The following is a 14,038-nucleotide window of genomic DNA, read 5'->3' on the forward strand; positions in this document are numbered from 1 at the left end:
ATAGGAGTGAGTTAGGATTTGCACTAAGCTTCATCTGTCTCCATCCATTCTCTTTCCAAGGAAAAGGTGAAGAAGACAGAGGGTATGAACAACTGAAGGTTCTAGTTTCCCCTGGTAGTTTCCAGAGTAGCTTTAACTATTTTTGCTGAAACTAGACCTGCAAATTACCCATATGCCATTGCATCTTCTCCTCCTAGAAGATCAGTCCTTTAAAATGTTATCACAGCCCCGAACAATAGTCATTGTACACCTTGGTACTTCAAAGGCAATACATTACATTTTGTAAGGATCACATTTTGTTTAGTTTTCTCAGTTTAAAACACAAGGAAATAGTTCCATTTTATAAAGCATTTTACCCAAAATAAAGTTATGATATTTTTTAAATTTGTTTCTCAGAGGTGTAAGCTTATGAAGCAGATTACAATAAATTGGAAGAAGAAAGAAATAGGTGTGAGCTTAAATTGAATACCTTACTCCCTATCCCGGATCAGTGGACCACTGGACTCTCAAGGGAGCCAGGAATGCTGTGCCTAGGAGAAGAGGTAGTGGATGATATGGTGGCCAGAGCCGCTGAGACAATGTAGATCTCAGAATGTCACAGGGATTAACCCTTTGTCTCTTCCATCTTCAGCCCAGTTCTTTCGAGTGCCTTGAATTCCATCTTCAGCAAGTGGGACCTCCCGGTCTTCACACTGCCCTTCAACATTGCAGTCACCTCGTACCTTGCAGCCACAGGCCACTACAACCTCTTCTTCCCCACGACACTGGTAGAGCCTGTGTCTTCAGTGCCCAATATCACCTGGACAGAGATGGAAATGCCCTTGGTAAGTTACCCAGTGGTGATGAGTTGAGACCCCCAGATTCCACCACAGGCTTCTCGCCAACCAATTTGTGGATTACCCATGCTCTCAGCTTCTCTAGAAACATCTCTACCAGATGATGGGTCTCACCAGAGTATCAGAAAAGGTTGCTGCCTCGTCCATAAATCCTTTCAACAAGTACTCATTAAGCATGTAACATGGCCTAGGCACTTTTTCATATACTAAGAATACAAGACAACGACATCCTGCTCTTACGAAGCCTAAATTCTACACAGGGAAACAGATCATACACAAGCGAACAGATAAGTGTTAAGCTGACAGCACAGAATTGTGGTGGTTGAGTGAAAAATATTAGATAAAATGTAAAGTCAGATAAAGAGGAGAGATACTAAAGTAAACATTTAAACTTGGAATTTTAAAGGCATTAGCATAGAAGACAGAGGGTGAATTTTGATAAACTATCTCAGTGGTCCTCAGGCAGGGATAATTTTTCCCCTTGAAGACATTAGGCAATGTCTGGAGACATTTTTATTGTCAAGACCCAAGAGGTGCCACTGACATCTAATGAGTAGGGGCCAGGGATGCTGCCAAACATCCTACGACGCACAGGACAGCGTCTCCCTGCCCCTGCAGAGAGGAATACAGAACACAGCATCAACAGGGCCAAAGTGAAGAAACCCTGGTTTCTGTCCTTACGTCGTAAATGTCCGTGTTCATTTATTCTGCTGATCTCTAGACACTGGGGATAGAGGACTGTAATAAAAATCTAGCCTAAGATTAATTACAGTTGTAACACTTTGGCCTTGTTAATGAACTTAGAGAGAGCGAATAGCTAATACTTAACATGCTTTCTATGTATCAGACACTGTTCCAAGCCCTTGACATATTAACTCATTTAGCCCTCATAATATAAGCTAATTCTGTAGGTGCGATCGTTATCCCTATTTTAGAGGTGAGAAACTAAGGCACAGAGAGGGTTAGTTGCCCAAGGTCCAATTGCAGATAGTGCCCATTCTTAAAATCCAGGCAGCCTGACACAAAACCTAAGCTTTGAATCACCACCTGCCTAGTCCAAGGCAGGACACATACCTGCAGCTTGAACAATCCCAGTGAGGCAAAATCCTCTGCTTTTCGGTGGAGTCCACTCCGTCAGTGTTGGGGTGTTCTTTATATTCCTCAGAAATCCATCTCCCTTTCATCTTTCATTCATTGGTTCTAGTCTGCTTTCTAGAGTAATTCAGGATATTGTTTCTGTGATAGTCTTTCAAATATTAAAAGACAATCATAGGTGCTTAACAAATAGGAATTGATTAGGTCAGTGGGTCCCAGACTTTGCTGTACAGTGGAATCCCCTGGGAATCTTTAAACAAATACTGATGCCCAGCTCTTCCCTAGACATTCTGATTTAATTGATATGGGGCATGGCGGGACCTTGGGTGAGTCTAGCATGCAATGGAGATTAGTTATAGATGATCTACTGTAGATGCTGGGAATAATTTGGTTTCTCTCTTTGGACCAAATCTTGTACTGTTTGACAGTTTGATTTAATTCTGGAATAAGTATGACACCATAACCTAAGTCCTTAAATATCTTTTGTGTGATATGATGCTTGAGCCCTGACGCCATCTAGGTGTGCTGCCACCTCAGTGTAGCCTGCTGCTGTACTCAGCTCTGGACCAACCACTTCAGTGTCCTCCAAGGACAGCCACACTCTAAACCTAAACCCAGCAGAAAATGAGATGCTCCCCCAGCCCTTGTGGTTAATACTGCTGCAAACAATGCAAAACCTCTTCAAGTTGTGTCAGAGGTTGGGGCTGAGGCAGGCGTGGCAGGGTTAGGGCGTAACCCAAGAAAATGGCAAAGACAGAGCTCTACATTTAAGGGAACGCCCACCTTCTCAGGTGGAAAACAGGCAGGGCCGGAGCAGGTACAACACGCAAAGGTTTTCCAGGAGCATCGGTGATGGGCCATCTGGCAATCAGGCCACATGCTGTCCCTGATCCCTATGCATGAGGTATAGGGATCCCTTTGCCAGAGTAAAGGCCAAAGGCACATGTGGCACAACCAGGAAGAAAGGCTCTCTGAGCCCCGACTCCACGCTGCAAGGCCGGGCAACCCAGCCCGAGGACCCCAGTGTGGTGAGGGTCACAGAAAAAAGATACCTGTTGTTCAACTTCAAAATAAATAGTTAGAAAGTGGTAGGACCCAGCCAGATGCAGTGGGTCACACCTGTAATCCCAGCACTTTGGAAGGCCAAGGTGGATGGATCACCTGAGGTCAGGAGTTCAAGACCAGCCTGACCAACATGGAGAAGCCCTGTCTCCACTAAAAATACAAAAAAATTAGCTGGGCACGGTGGCGCGTGCCTGTAATCCCAGCTACTCAGGAGGCTGAGGCAGGAGAATTGCCTGAACCCAGGAGGCGGAGGTTGCGATGAGCCGAGAACGCGCCATTGCACTCCAGCCTGGGTAACAAGAGCGAAACTCCGTCTCAAAAAAAAAAAAAAAAAAATTAGCCGGGCATGGTGGCACATGCCTATAATCCCAGCTATTCAGCAGGCTAAGACAGGAGAATCCCTTGAACCTAGGAGGCAGAGGTTGCGATAAGCTGAGATCACGCCATTGTGCTCCAGCCTGGGCAAGATACTAAAATGAACATTTAAAATTGAAATTGTAAAGGGATTCGCATAGAAGACAGAGGGTTAATTTAATTTTGATACACTCTCTCAGTGGTTCTCAGGCAGGGATAACAAGAGCATTTTTTTGTTTATTTGTTTGTTTGTTTTGTTTTGTTTGAGACGGAGTTTCACCTGGACAACAAGAGTGAAACTTTGTCTCAAAAAAAAAAAAAAAAGAAAGAAAGAAAATCATAGGACCCAAACCTGGCATCCTAAGGCTCATACCCACCCTCCTAATGCCCCACCAGCCCACCACTCTGACAACCATGTTCCTTCTCTTGCTACCGTCTGAATCTGAGCTTTGGAGAATCAATGCCACTTCCCTCTTTCTCTTTGAAACAACAGGGAAGGAGCTTTCCTTTTGTTTAACCAGCTTGTTGTCGCTATATAAGAATTATACAGAGTGTGGAGAAGGCCCAGTGCTCAGTAAATTTCCATGGCACACCTGACTGCCCTTCACACCAGGGTGTCAGCTGTGGCCTGGGAGCAGCATGCTAGGAGGGAAGGCCACCCTGGGGCACAGCTCACCAGGCTGAAATATGGATCCCAGCAGAGGAAGCTTCATTCTAAACCCAGACTCCATTCCAAGGTCACCCATTCCCTCATTCCTCTCATTCTTGACTGCTTGGGCTTAAAATCTGCATTCCCAGATGGAAAGGAGAACATGAACTCCCCTCAGCATCCCACATTCCTCAGATGTTGGCAATCATGGGCTATTTATTAAGTAGACTTCCAGCCTGTTCCCATCATTTAAGCTGAGTTCCCCAGTCTGGTACAAAGTGTTTTCTGGGTTCATATAAATATGATTGAGCACCCCCTCCCTTGCCATTTCTTTCACAAGTTTATAGATTCTGGTCCAGTGTTTGGTTATTAAAAGGCCATTCATTCAGAAACAAGAGTGGGCAAAGTTTAAGAGCCCTTTGGGCTCTTTAAATACTACTCCCTGAAGAAATGATATTTATTCCAGAATTAAATCAAATTGTCAAAAAGTACAAATTTTCGTCCAAAGGGAGAACTAAATTATTCCCAACATCTACAGTAGATCGTCTATAACTAATCTCCATTGCATGCTAGACTCACCTGAGGACATGCCCTGCCCCATATCAATTAAATCAGAATGTCTAGAGAAGAGCTGGGTATCCGTATTTGTTTAAAGATTCCCAGGGGATTCCACTGTACAGCAAAGTTTGGGAACCACTGACCTAATCAGTTCCTATTTGTTAAGCACCTATGATATACCTGGGCATAAAGAGCCCTGTCCTCACAGAGGTCATGTGACCTGGCAATGGGGAAAAGAACTACAAAGTCTTAAAGCTGGCAAATCATCCACCAAACCAGCCTCTTCATGTTACAGATGAGGCTGTGACAAGCTCACAGTCACACAATGAACTGTGCAGAATCCTGCTGAAAGCTGGAACACTCCACTCCAGGGCCAGTAATCTGACTGCCATGCCATTCCCCTTCCTTTCTTTTTCTGCCCTCGAAGGACTGCAAAAATATGGACAATTCAGCCTGGCCAGAGAAAGCCGTCTGACAGCACTGCTGAACAATCCTCCCTGATTCCAGTACCACCAAGTTACTCTCAGGCTCAGGGATGTTTGGGCTTTAGGCCATTCTCCAGATGTGCCACATACTACCTTTCCACAATGCTCTGCAGTCCTCAAGAGCAGGAAACATGCCTACTCCTCCTTTCCAAGGGCTCACAACCCCCAGGGTAGCAGTAAATGGGCAGGGGCCACCAAAGAGGACGTGTCAGCAGTGGCTGGATAAAGAGACAGAAAGAGTGACAAAGACCTCAGACCTCAGCTAGGGGTCAAGCTCAGAGCCTCTAGCCTACACTTGGCTACCATCAGGCTGGGTGCCTTTTAGTTAAATCATACATCAATATGGCATAGTATATTTTCAATATTCCCAGAATATTTCTATGGATTTCAGAAGGTCTAGAGGAAATCCCCTAGAGCCCTGAAACATGGCATTCTAGGGAAGAGGTGCATTCCAGTCCCATCAAAGCAGAAGCCATGTGTTCCTCAGAAGGATCCATGCCCAGCCCGTGTTGGGAGACCTGGCTTTGTATGAGGGATTCTCAGATGCCTGCTGGGTGGTGGAGTGAGGAGCTGTTTGTTCCAGCTCATGCATGCCTCCCATGTTCTCTTACAGGCTGGAGGGTGCAGTCATCCTCCCGTTCCACTCCATTACTCCCCGAGGAATGGCTCAAATCTGGCCCGGAGTCTGGTTTTTGCATTATTGGCCCATGCTCCAGTGACCTGTATTCTGTTAACTTTGCAGCTGTTACAAGCCATCCCTGTTGGGGTCGGCCAGGTGTATGGCTGTGACAATCCCTGGACAGGCGGCGTGTTCCTGGTGGCTCTGTTCATCTCCTCGCCACTCATCTGCTTGCATGCAGCCATTGGCTCAATTGTGGGGATGCTAGCAGGTAGGACAGAGCTCCCTCCTCTTCATGTCCTCAGGATAATTCACTCAAGATCACTTTTTCCCCACATATAGCAAATCTTCCAGACATTCTCTTCCCTAGAGTTTTAAAATACTTTCAGGGAGACAGGCACTGTGGCTCATGCCTGTAATCCCAGCACTTTGGGAAGCCAAGGAGGATGGATTACCTGAGGTCAGAGTGAAACCCTGTCTCTACTAAAAAAACAAAATCAAAAAAATACAAAAATTAGCTGGGCTTGAGGTGGTGGGCACCTGTAATCCCAGCCATTTGGGAAGCTGAGGCAGGAGAATCGCTTGAACCTAGAAGGTAGAGGTTGCAATGAGCCATCGTACTATTTCACTCCAGCCTTGGCAATAGAGTGAGACTTTGTCTCAAAAAAAAAAAAAAAAAAAAACACTGTCAGGGGTGGGGATTTCTTTTTTTTTCCTTTCTTGAGTCAGACTGCAGAAGCAGGACATGTGGAGAGAGGCAAGGGGGTAAGGACCGAGTTGGCCTGCAAACTGAGCCCCTGAAGCTGAGGGTGCAGGACGGACACAGGGTGGGGGGCAGGAGCAATAACCAAGACCAACTGTGGTATATTAATAAATGGCCCAGCACTTTGAAACTTTTGGTAAGATACAAAGAATATTGTTCTCAATCATGTGCACCATTTGACACATGTGATTGAAGATTTCTACCTGTGTATATGTATGGACATGCGTTTACATAGGTATTAGCTCTTTCTGACAACAGAGTCAGAGATTGGGGTAGGAGCATTGGGAGTAGAAACCTATTTTAGACTTCTTCCAAAACTTTTGAAAGATTTTTTGGAAGTAAAACTTTTTAAAGTATTTTTTTATTTGGAAATAATTTTCAACTCATCAAAAAACAGTAAAAATAAAAACAATATGAGGCATCTGTTCGTTGTTTCCCCACTGTTCACATCTTGCTCCTGCTGTATCCTTCATCTATTTACATAGGTCCATATGTGTATAGAAATATTTTTCCGGATTATTTGAAACAGAACTTTTAAATAATATTTGTTTAAATCTTCAGACCTTTTTGGAATCTTTCTTGCTCAGACTGCAGTTGCTGGGGTCAAAGGAGTAGGAAGGGGCCTCGAATCCCACCTCCTTCCTCTTCTCACACAGGAGGAAGTAGTCGTACCTCCAAGTGAAGCTTGTGGCTTTGATAAATGGTTTGGAAACCACTGTTCTCTTCTCATTGAAGGTCTCCTAAGACCAGATGCCATTTGTAGAGGCTCTTTTGATGGGCAGGTTTGGAGGTGTGGGGTGAACCTGGAGACCTAGCACCAGCCACAGGGTGGTCTTCGCTCTGTGGCCCCAAATCAGACAGAAATACCACCCCTTGTTCCACAGCCCTGTCAGTGGCCACGCCCTTCAAGACCGTCTACACAGGCCTCTGGAGCTACAACTGCGTCCTCTCCTGCATTGCCATTGGGGGCATGTTCTATGCCCTCACCTGGCAGACTCACCTGCTGGCCATCATCTGCGGTAGGTGTTCAGAAAAGCTGACAACCAGGTCACTCTATTTCTTCTCCCCTTGTTTATGTGAAACCCACGGTGACCACTAAGCAATACTGTTCAGCAGTGACAGAAAGGCCAATGGCTTGCATCCTAACACCAGTGTTGCCCTTAACACCTGGGGAGTTCAGATTCCTTTTCTGTCAAATGGGATCACAACCACCTCACGGTGTTATACTTACACAGTGTTGTCAAGTTAACAAGGAAATCACATGTACATTTCCTTGTGTGCTAGTGACAGCATTCTCTCTATAACTCTTATTCAACAACTGTTTACACGGTGCCACCAATTGCCAGTACCTAGTCTAGGCATAGAAGATACCATGGTGACCACATCCTTATGAAGCTACAGCCTAGGAGAAGAGAAGTAATTGCACAAATAGTTATTAAGGCTGCAGCATCCACAAAGGTTGTTGGAACGATCCAGTGAGGTGATGTACGAGGAGCACTAAAAATCATAATGATGTTATGGAAGCTCAATTTCCATGGAGTAAATAGAGAATATGCTGCCAGAAGGGAAATCAGGCATAGTCCTTCTCATATACCTGTATCCCAGCACCTGACCCTGTTATATAAATATATAAACTCATGTAATCCCCCCAAGAATACCACCAGGCATAGCCTGCCTGGCCCATTTTACAGATAAGGAAATGAGACTCAGAGGGGCTAATTAACTTGCCCTAGAATATAGCTATTAATGGCAAAAGGGAGAGTCAACTCCAGCCCCAGCTTCCCACCAGCTTTCCCCTCCTGGCATTGTTTTCTGGAAGCAGGACAGGACATTAATACATAAAACTGGAGTGAAGGAAACAGAAGAATAGCATCTAGAACAACTTCTCTTTTGTTTTTTTCCCACTTATGCATGGAGACTGAGAATGGCTTCCATATCCTTTGTACCCCCTCAGCAGCCAGCATGAGGCTGGGCATGGAGACAGGGGGCCCCGGAAATATTTGTCAAGTCAAAAGTGCCTGCTATTTTAAGTTCAGGCTGTAACTGCCTTTGGCCTTCAAAGAAGTGGCAGATTCCAGTGGCTGGAATCATCTGGGAAGCCTACAGGGGGAGGCTGGGGTTTATCTCAGTACTTCTGGTAGTATTTGAGTTGGCAAAGAGAGAGGGAAGAGGTGTTCTGGACAGAGAAGGAGAAAGGGCAAAGCTACAGAGCAGAACGAGCTTGGCCAGAGGCATCAGCTACGTGGATGAGCTCTCCTGACTGTCCTCAGGACCCGGCTCCCATGAGGGAACCCAGCTACCTGGCTCCTAAGTACTGGTTCAGGGGCCCAGTAATGTTCAGCCCTAGTGAGACCCAGTGAGCATCAAGCAGCATCACAGCTACTCAGAGTCTTGAATAGGAGGGACCTTGGCAGGAGCGCATATAGTCTGACCACTCTTCTCCAACAACAATCATCCAGCCTGTGCTAGCCCATCCCTACCATCAGTATAGACAAGTAAATAATGTTTATTGACCCCTGACTCTGTGCAAGGCCACTGTGGAAGCAGGAAGGGGACAAAAGGAAATGTAAGTTTTAATCCCTGTCCAAAGAACGTGCAGTCTGGTGGGAGACAGGCCTCACCTATCTACAGAGATAACTAATTCCAGGCAGCTTTCCCAGATGTCAGGTCATGGTGCAGAATCTGAGGCTGCAGGAGACAGGGTGGGACTCTCATTTTTGGTATGGGCTCTCTGTCCTGCAATGGTAGTGGCTTAGTGGGAAGGCTCTGGGAAGCTGATTCTGGTGATCCTTGTTCCTCCACAGCCCTGTTCTGTGCATACATGGGAGCAGCCATCTCCAACATCATGTCAGTGGTAAGTGTGGATTCTCCTGAATGCTACCCCAAAATGCTCTTCCCTAACCAGAGCTTCTGGACACACAGGGTTGTGGGATCTAGTAGAAGAACACTGCAGGAGTAATGGTAGCTGGTGCTCACACAACATCTCTGTCAAGGTTTATCTAAGGTTGTCCAGAGAAGGATTGACAATTGCATACATGTACCTCTAGGGGAGGGAGGTGTGTGTGTGTGTGTGTGTGTGTGTGTGTGTGTGTGTGTGTGTGTGTGTGTTGAAAGATTGCAATGTAACTAGCTGTGGAAAAAACAGACGGACAGATGGAGCCATGTGGCTGGATGTGGGAGACCATCCTCAGGCCAATTCTCAGCTCCATCATTGAAATATTCTGATTGTTCCTCAAATTACTTGTTTTGTTTTGTTTTCTTTGCAAGACAGGGTCTCTCACAGTTGTCCAGGCTGGAGTGTAGTGGTGCAATCTTGGCTCACTGCAGCCCCAACCTCCCAGGACTCAAGCCATCCTCCCACTTCAGCTTCCCAAGTAGCTGGGACTACAGGCATGCACCACCATGCCCAGCTGTCTTTTGTATTTTTTTGTAGAGATGAGGTCTCACTTTCTTGCCAAGGCTGGTCTGGGCTCAAGTGATCCTCCCACCTTGGCCTCCCAAAGTGCTAGGATTACAGGCATGAGCCACTGCACCCAGCCCCAAATTCTTTGACCAACTACTGTGACATTCTGAATCCAGGCATATCAATGCCTTCACTGGAGGGAGGATCTCCATCCTCAACGCCTATCACATCCTTCTCCCCCAGGGTTGCCAGCCCAACACAGGAAACTAGAAACATCCTTCAGCCCCCAATGCTTTTGTTTCCAGGTGGGCGTGCCACCAGGCACCTGGGCCTTCTGCCTTGCCACCATCATCTTCCTGCTCCTGACAACCAACAACCCGGCCATCTTCAGGCTCCCACTCAGCAAAGTCACCTACCCCGAGGCCAACCGCATCTACTACCTGACAGTGAAAAGCAGTGAAGAAGAGAAGGCCCCCAGCGGTGACTAGCCCCATTCCAGGAAGAATGCTCTTTGCCTGATGTGATGTCTGCTCCCTGTGTTCTCAGCTCTGGTTCAATCGGTTGCAACACTCACCTTCTTTGCCCTCCTTGCACCTATGTAGAATCAAGCACACCTGTAACTTTCTTTACCTGAAGCTGATTTTCATTCTCTGCCCAAATCTCCATAACTACTTATTGTGAGACATTAAGGGAAGTTGGTATTACAGTAAGGTCACTGGAGTTAGCAATAAGGAGTATGTCTTAAATGTTGTTGACTTAAAACAAAAACAGTAGTCTTTTGGAAAGGTAATTAACAGGTGATATTCTTGGCATGTTATACTAAAATAAAATTTGTTGAGTGGTTCCTAGGCAGACACAGAGTTGGGGATAAAGTGAGGGGACACAGGCTAGGAAGGGAAGGCTCTCTTAGTGACTGAGCTAGAGGCTAATGACCATAAAGAGAGGAATTTCACACTGATGGAATTTTAAAGTCAAAATAGGGACAATTGGGGCATGAAAGTATCTAAATAAGAAATCTTGAACATTCAGTGACATTCCATAGCAGGGAGGAATTAATAAATTAGAACCCTATATGTGACTTCAATATGGAGGATAGCATGTATTGGTTTAGGTCAAACCAGCATCTCTTTTTTATTTATTTTTTTTACTTTAAGTTCTGGGGTACATATGCAGAACGTGCAGGTTTGTTACATAGGTATACATGTGCCATGGTGGTTTGCTACACCTGTCAACCCATCATCTAGGTTTTAAACCCCACATGCATTAGGTATTTGTCCTAATGCTTTTCCTCCCCTTGCTCCCCACCCCCTGAAAGGCCCCAGTGTGTGATGATCCCCTACCTGTGTCCATGTGTTCTCATTGTTCAACTCCCACTTATCAGTGAGAACATGCTGTGTTTGGTTTTCTGTTCCTGTGTTAGTTTACTGAGAATGATGGCTTCCAACTTCATCCATGTCCCTGCAAAGGACATTAACTCATTCTTTTTCATTCCTACATAGTATTCCATGGTGTATATGTGCCATCTTTTCTTTATCCAGTCTATCACTAATGGGCATTTGCATTGGTTCCAAGTCTTTACTATTGTATATAGTGCTGTGATAAACATACATGTGCATGTGTCTTTGTAACAGAATGATTTATAATCCTTTGAGTATATACCCAATAATGGGATTGCTGGGACAAATCAAACCAGCATCTCCAAGCAGAGATTTCAGTTTTAAGGAAAGTACCTGAGTTCCGTGTGTAAAAAGCTTGGGAAATTTATTTTATGTTTCTATTTGCTTATGAACATGGGAGGCTTTATGAAGTATATGATATTTAAAACAAATAGGTAGCCTTGACTGTAGGAAGACAAACAGTTATCTATGAATTTCATAATTTGATTTCCTAACTATAGTCAATAGCTTTCATTTGGTCTTTAAATATATATATAGGTCTAGGGTCAGCAAACTTTTTCTGTAACGAGCCAGATAGGAAATATTTTCTGCTGGGAGACCATATATTCTCTTTGGCAAAGTTTTAACTCTGTCATTGTAGTATAAAAGTAGCCATACGCAACATGTAAATGAATGAGTATGGCTATGTGCCAATAAAACTTTATTAAACAGGCAGTGAGGTAGATTTGACCCACAAGCTGTAGTTTGCAGATCCCTGATAGAGACAGTCAATATACTATTGCTTACAAACTGGTGGGCAGAGCACAGGCCCAAATGGACACCACCAAGTCCCTTGTAACAAACATAGCAAAGGGGTTTTACATGCTGGGTGATGGTGGGAAAACCCTCAGGAAATGAAGACATCCAGAAAAGTGAGTAACGTGACTGGATTCAGGAGGACCTGCTCTGGGGCTACCAGAGAACTGGAAGACCCAGTGATGTGCACTAAGGGATGCAGTTTTAAACCAAGACCTGCCTTCCACATCGTCTGGGAATTATTTCTAAGGCTCACTCTTCTCTAACCTCTTATTGTGTTGTTCTCCATCTGCCAGAAAGCACAGCACCCTTGAACGAAGAACAAATGATGACTCTTCAGTGCTGGAGTTTGCCGGATAGAAAGGACAGGCAGTTTCAGAGAATTCCAAGGTTGGAAGGGTGTGTGAAGATCAGGTGGTCCCATTCCATGCTGCATGAAAACCTCTATAATATTTGGATAAGGGCTTCAGTTCTCTGCCACAATTCCAGAAAGGGTTCAATTACCCAAAATGGAGGTGAGACTCCCAAAGCATTTTAACAACAGATAAACAGAACCAGAGATCCCATTCATTGCCCTAGAAAAATCCCCTCCTGTCTTCATTAAGCCCTATGAGGCTGTCCACCCAAAGCATTGGATCTCACTGGGAACTGTCTTTTAGCCATGCTTACTGGATCCCTAGGAAAGGAAAACCGGATGTAAAAAATTATTTCAGCCAACATGGACAAGATTATCTCTTTCTTTTCACACCAACTCCCCCCATCTCCCCAACCCCCGCCAACTCTTCACCTCATCTGATGAAACTAGAGAGTTTCTGGAGTGATCCTGTCCCACCTTCCCCAGGACTTCCCCACCTCATCCACCTGCTGAATGAGGAGGTCAAAGATCTCTAAACTTACAGATTCACAGCACCAACATGAGGTTGCATGGGAGCAGGCCACCATGAAAGAAGAAGGGCGTGGGGACCCATATTCTGGCAGTTTTTCTACCATCACCCAAAACTACCAGCAACAGCTCTTGGTTGTACAAATGATAGTGTCTATGTTGAACATAAATATGCAATCATTACAATATGTCTGTTTGGCGAGAAAGGGACTTTAGATGAGTCTGTGTCTCAAACTCTTCTCCTACCACACCTGTCTTCCACTCTCCCTCTCCCAGTCTTCTCATCCCCTCTTCCTATGCTCTCCTCAACACTTTCTCCCATTTTTATCTCCTCTCATGCAACACTGATGAATTCTATCAGCCATAGCAGTCTTGTCCTGCTGCACTTTAAAATGGCAGATCTTAAATCACCTTTCTAATTTCTTCAATAGTTGACATAGTTAAGTTCTAGACTTCCTCTTGAGTCCAGCTTGAGCATTTGTCTGCTAAGATATAATCCATTTTCTTTAGCTTTAAATGTTTGTTGACATAGAGTTACTTATAATGTTTTCATAATCTCAGCCTCTCCTGTATGCACGGTTTTATCTCCTTCTCGTTTCTAATCTCACGTAATTTTGTTATCTCTCTTCTTTAATCAGGTTTGCAAGGGGTTCATTGATTTTACTGACTTTTTCAAAGAAGCAATTTTAGATTTATGTGTACCCTTTTTACTTGTTTGGGTTTGTTTTCTATTTATTTTTCCTGTTTTCTTATGGCTCATTTAATTCTAATGTTTTAAAGTTGATGTCAGATTCCTTCATTTGAGGTCTCTTTTAACAGCAAAGCCATTTACAGCCATTAACTTTCTCCTGAGTACAACTGTAGCTGGAACTATAGGTTTTAGAATAAAGAAGTATACATTTCTCACTTTTTAATAGTGTATAATTTTAATTTTTATTTTTCTTTGGTTACTTGAGGATTATTTCATAATACATTTCTTAATTTCTAGTATTTAGGAATCTTGTTTTTTTAACTTTCTATGTGTAGTTTTATTGGATTATGAGCAGAAATATGGCCTGTAAAATCTTTATCTTAAAATTGTGTGAATTTTTCTTGGTTTCCAAGTACCTGATTGATCTTGGACATATAAAATCAAA

The 14,038-nt window shown here is 44.3% G+C and overlaps 1 protein-coding gene across 1 annotated transcript in view; it reads left to right on the plus strand.

The window, feature by feature from the left end:
* SLC14A2 (solute carrier family 14 member 2) overlaps window positions 1-14,038 on the plus strand; it is a 466,908-nt gene that overhangs the window by 413,257 nt on the left and 39,613 nt on the right. Inside the window, exons 7-11 of the mRNA XM_035270925.3 lie at window positions 632-824; window positions 5,785-5,932; window positions 7,309-7,443; window positions 9,229-9,278; window positions 10,133-10,307. Of these exons, the coding sequence (XP_035126816.2) occupies window positions 632-824; window positions 5,785-5,932; window positions 7,309-7,443; window positions 9,229-9,278; window positions 10,133-10,307 (701 nt within the window). The remainder of the gene's footprint in view (window positions 1-631; window positions 825-5,784; window positions 5,933-7,308; window positions 7,444-9,228; window positions 9,279-10,132; window positions 10,308-14,038) is intronic.

Source organism: Callithrix jacchus, chromosome 13 (genome assembly GCF_049354715.1).
Source record: "Callithrix jacchus isolate 240 chromosome 13, calJac240_pri, whole genome shotgun sequence".
Classification (NCBI taxonomy): Eukaryota; Metazoa; Chordata; class Mammalia; order Primates; family Cebidae; genus Callithrix; species Callithrix jacchus.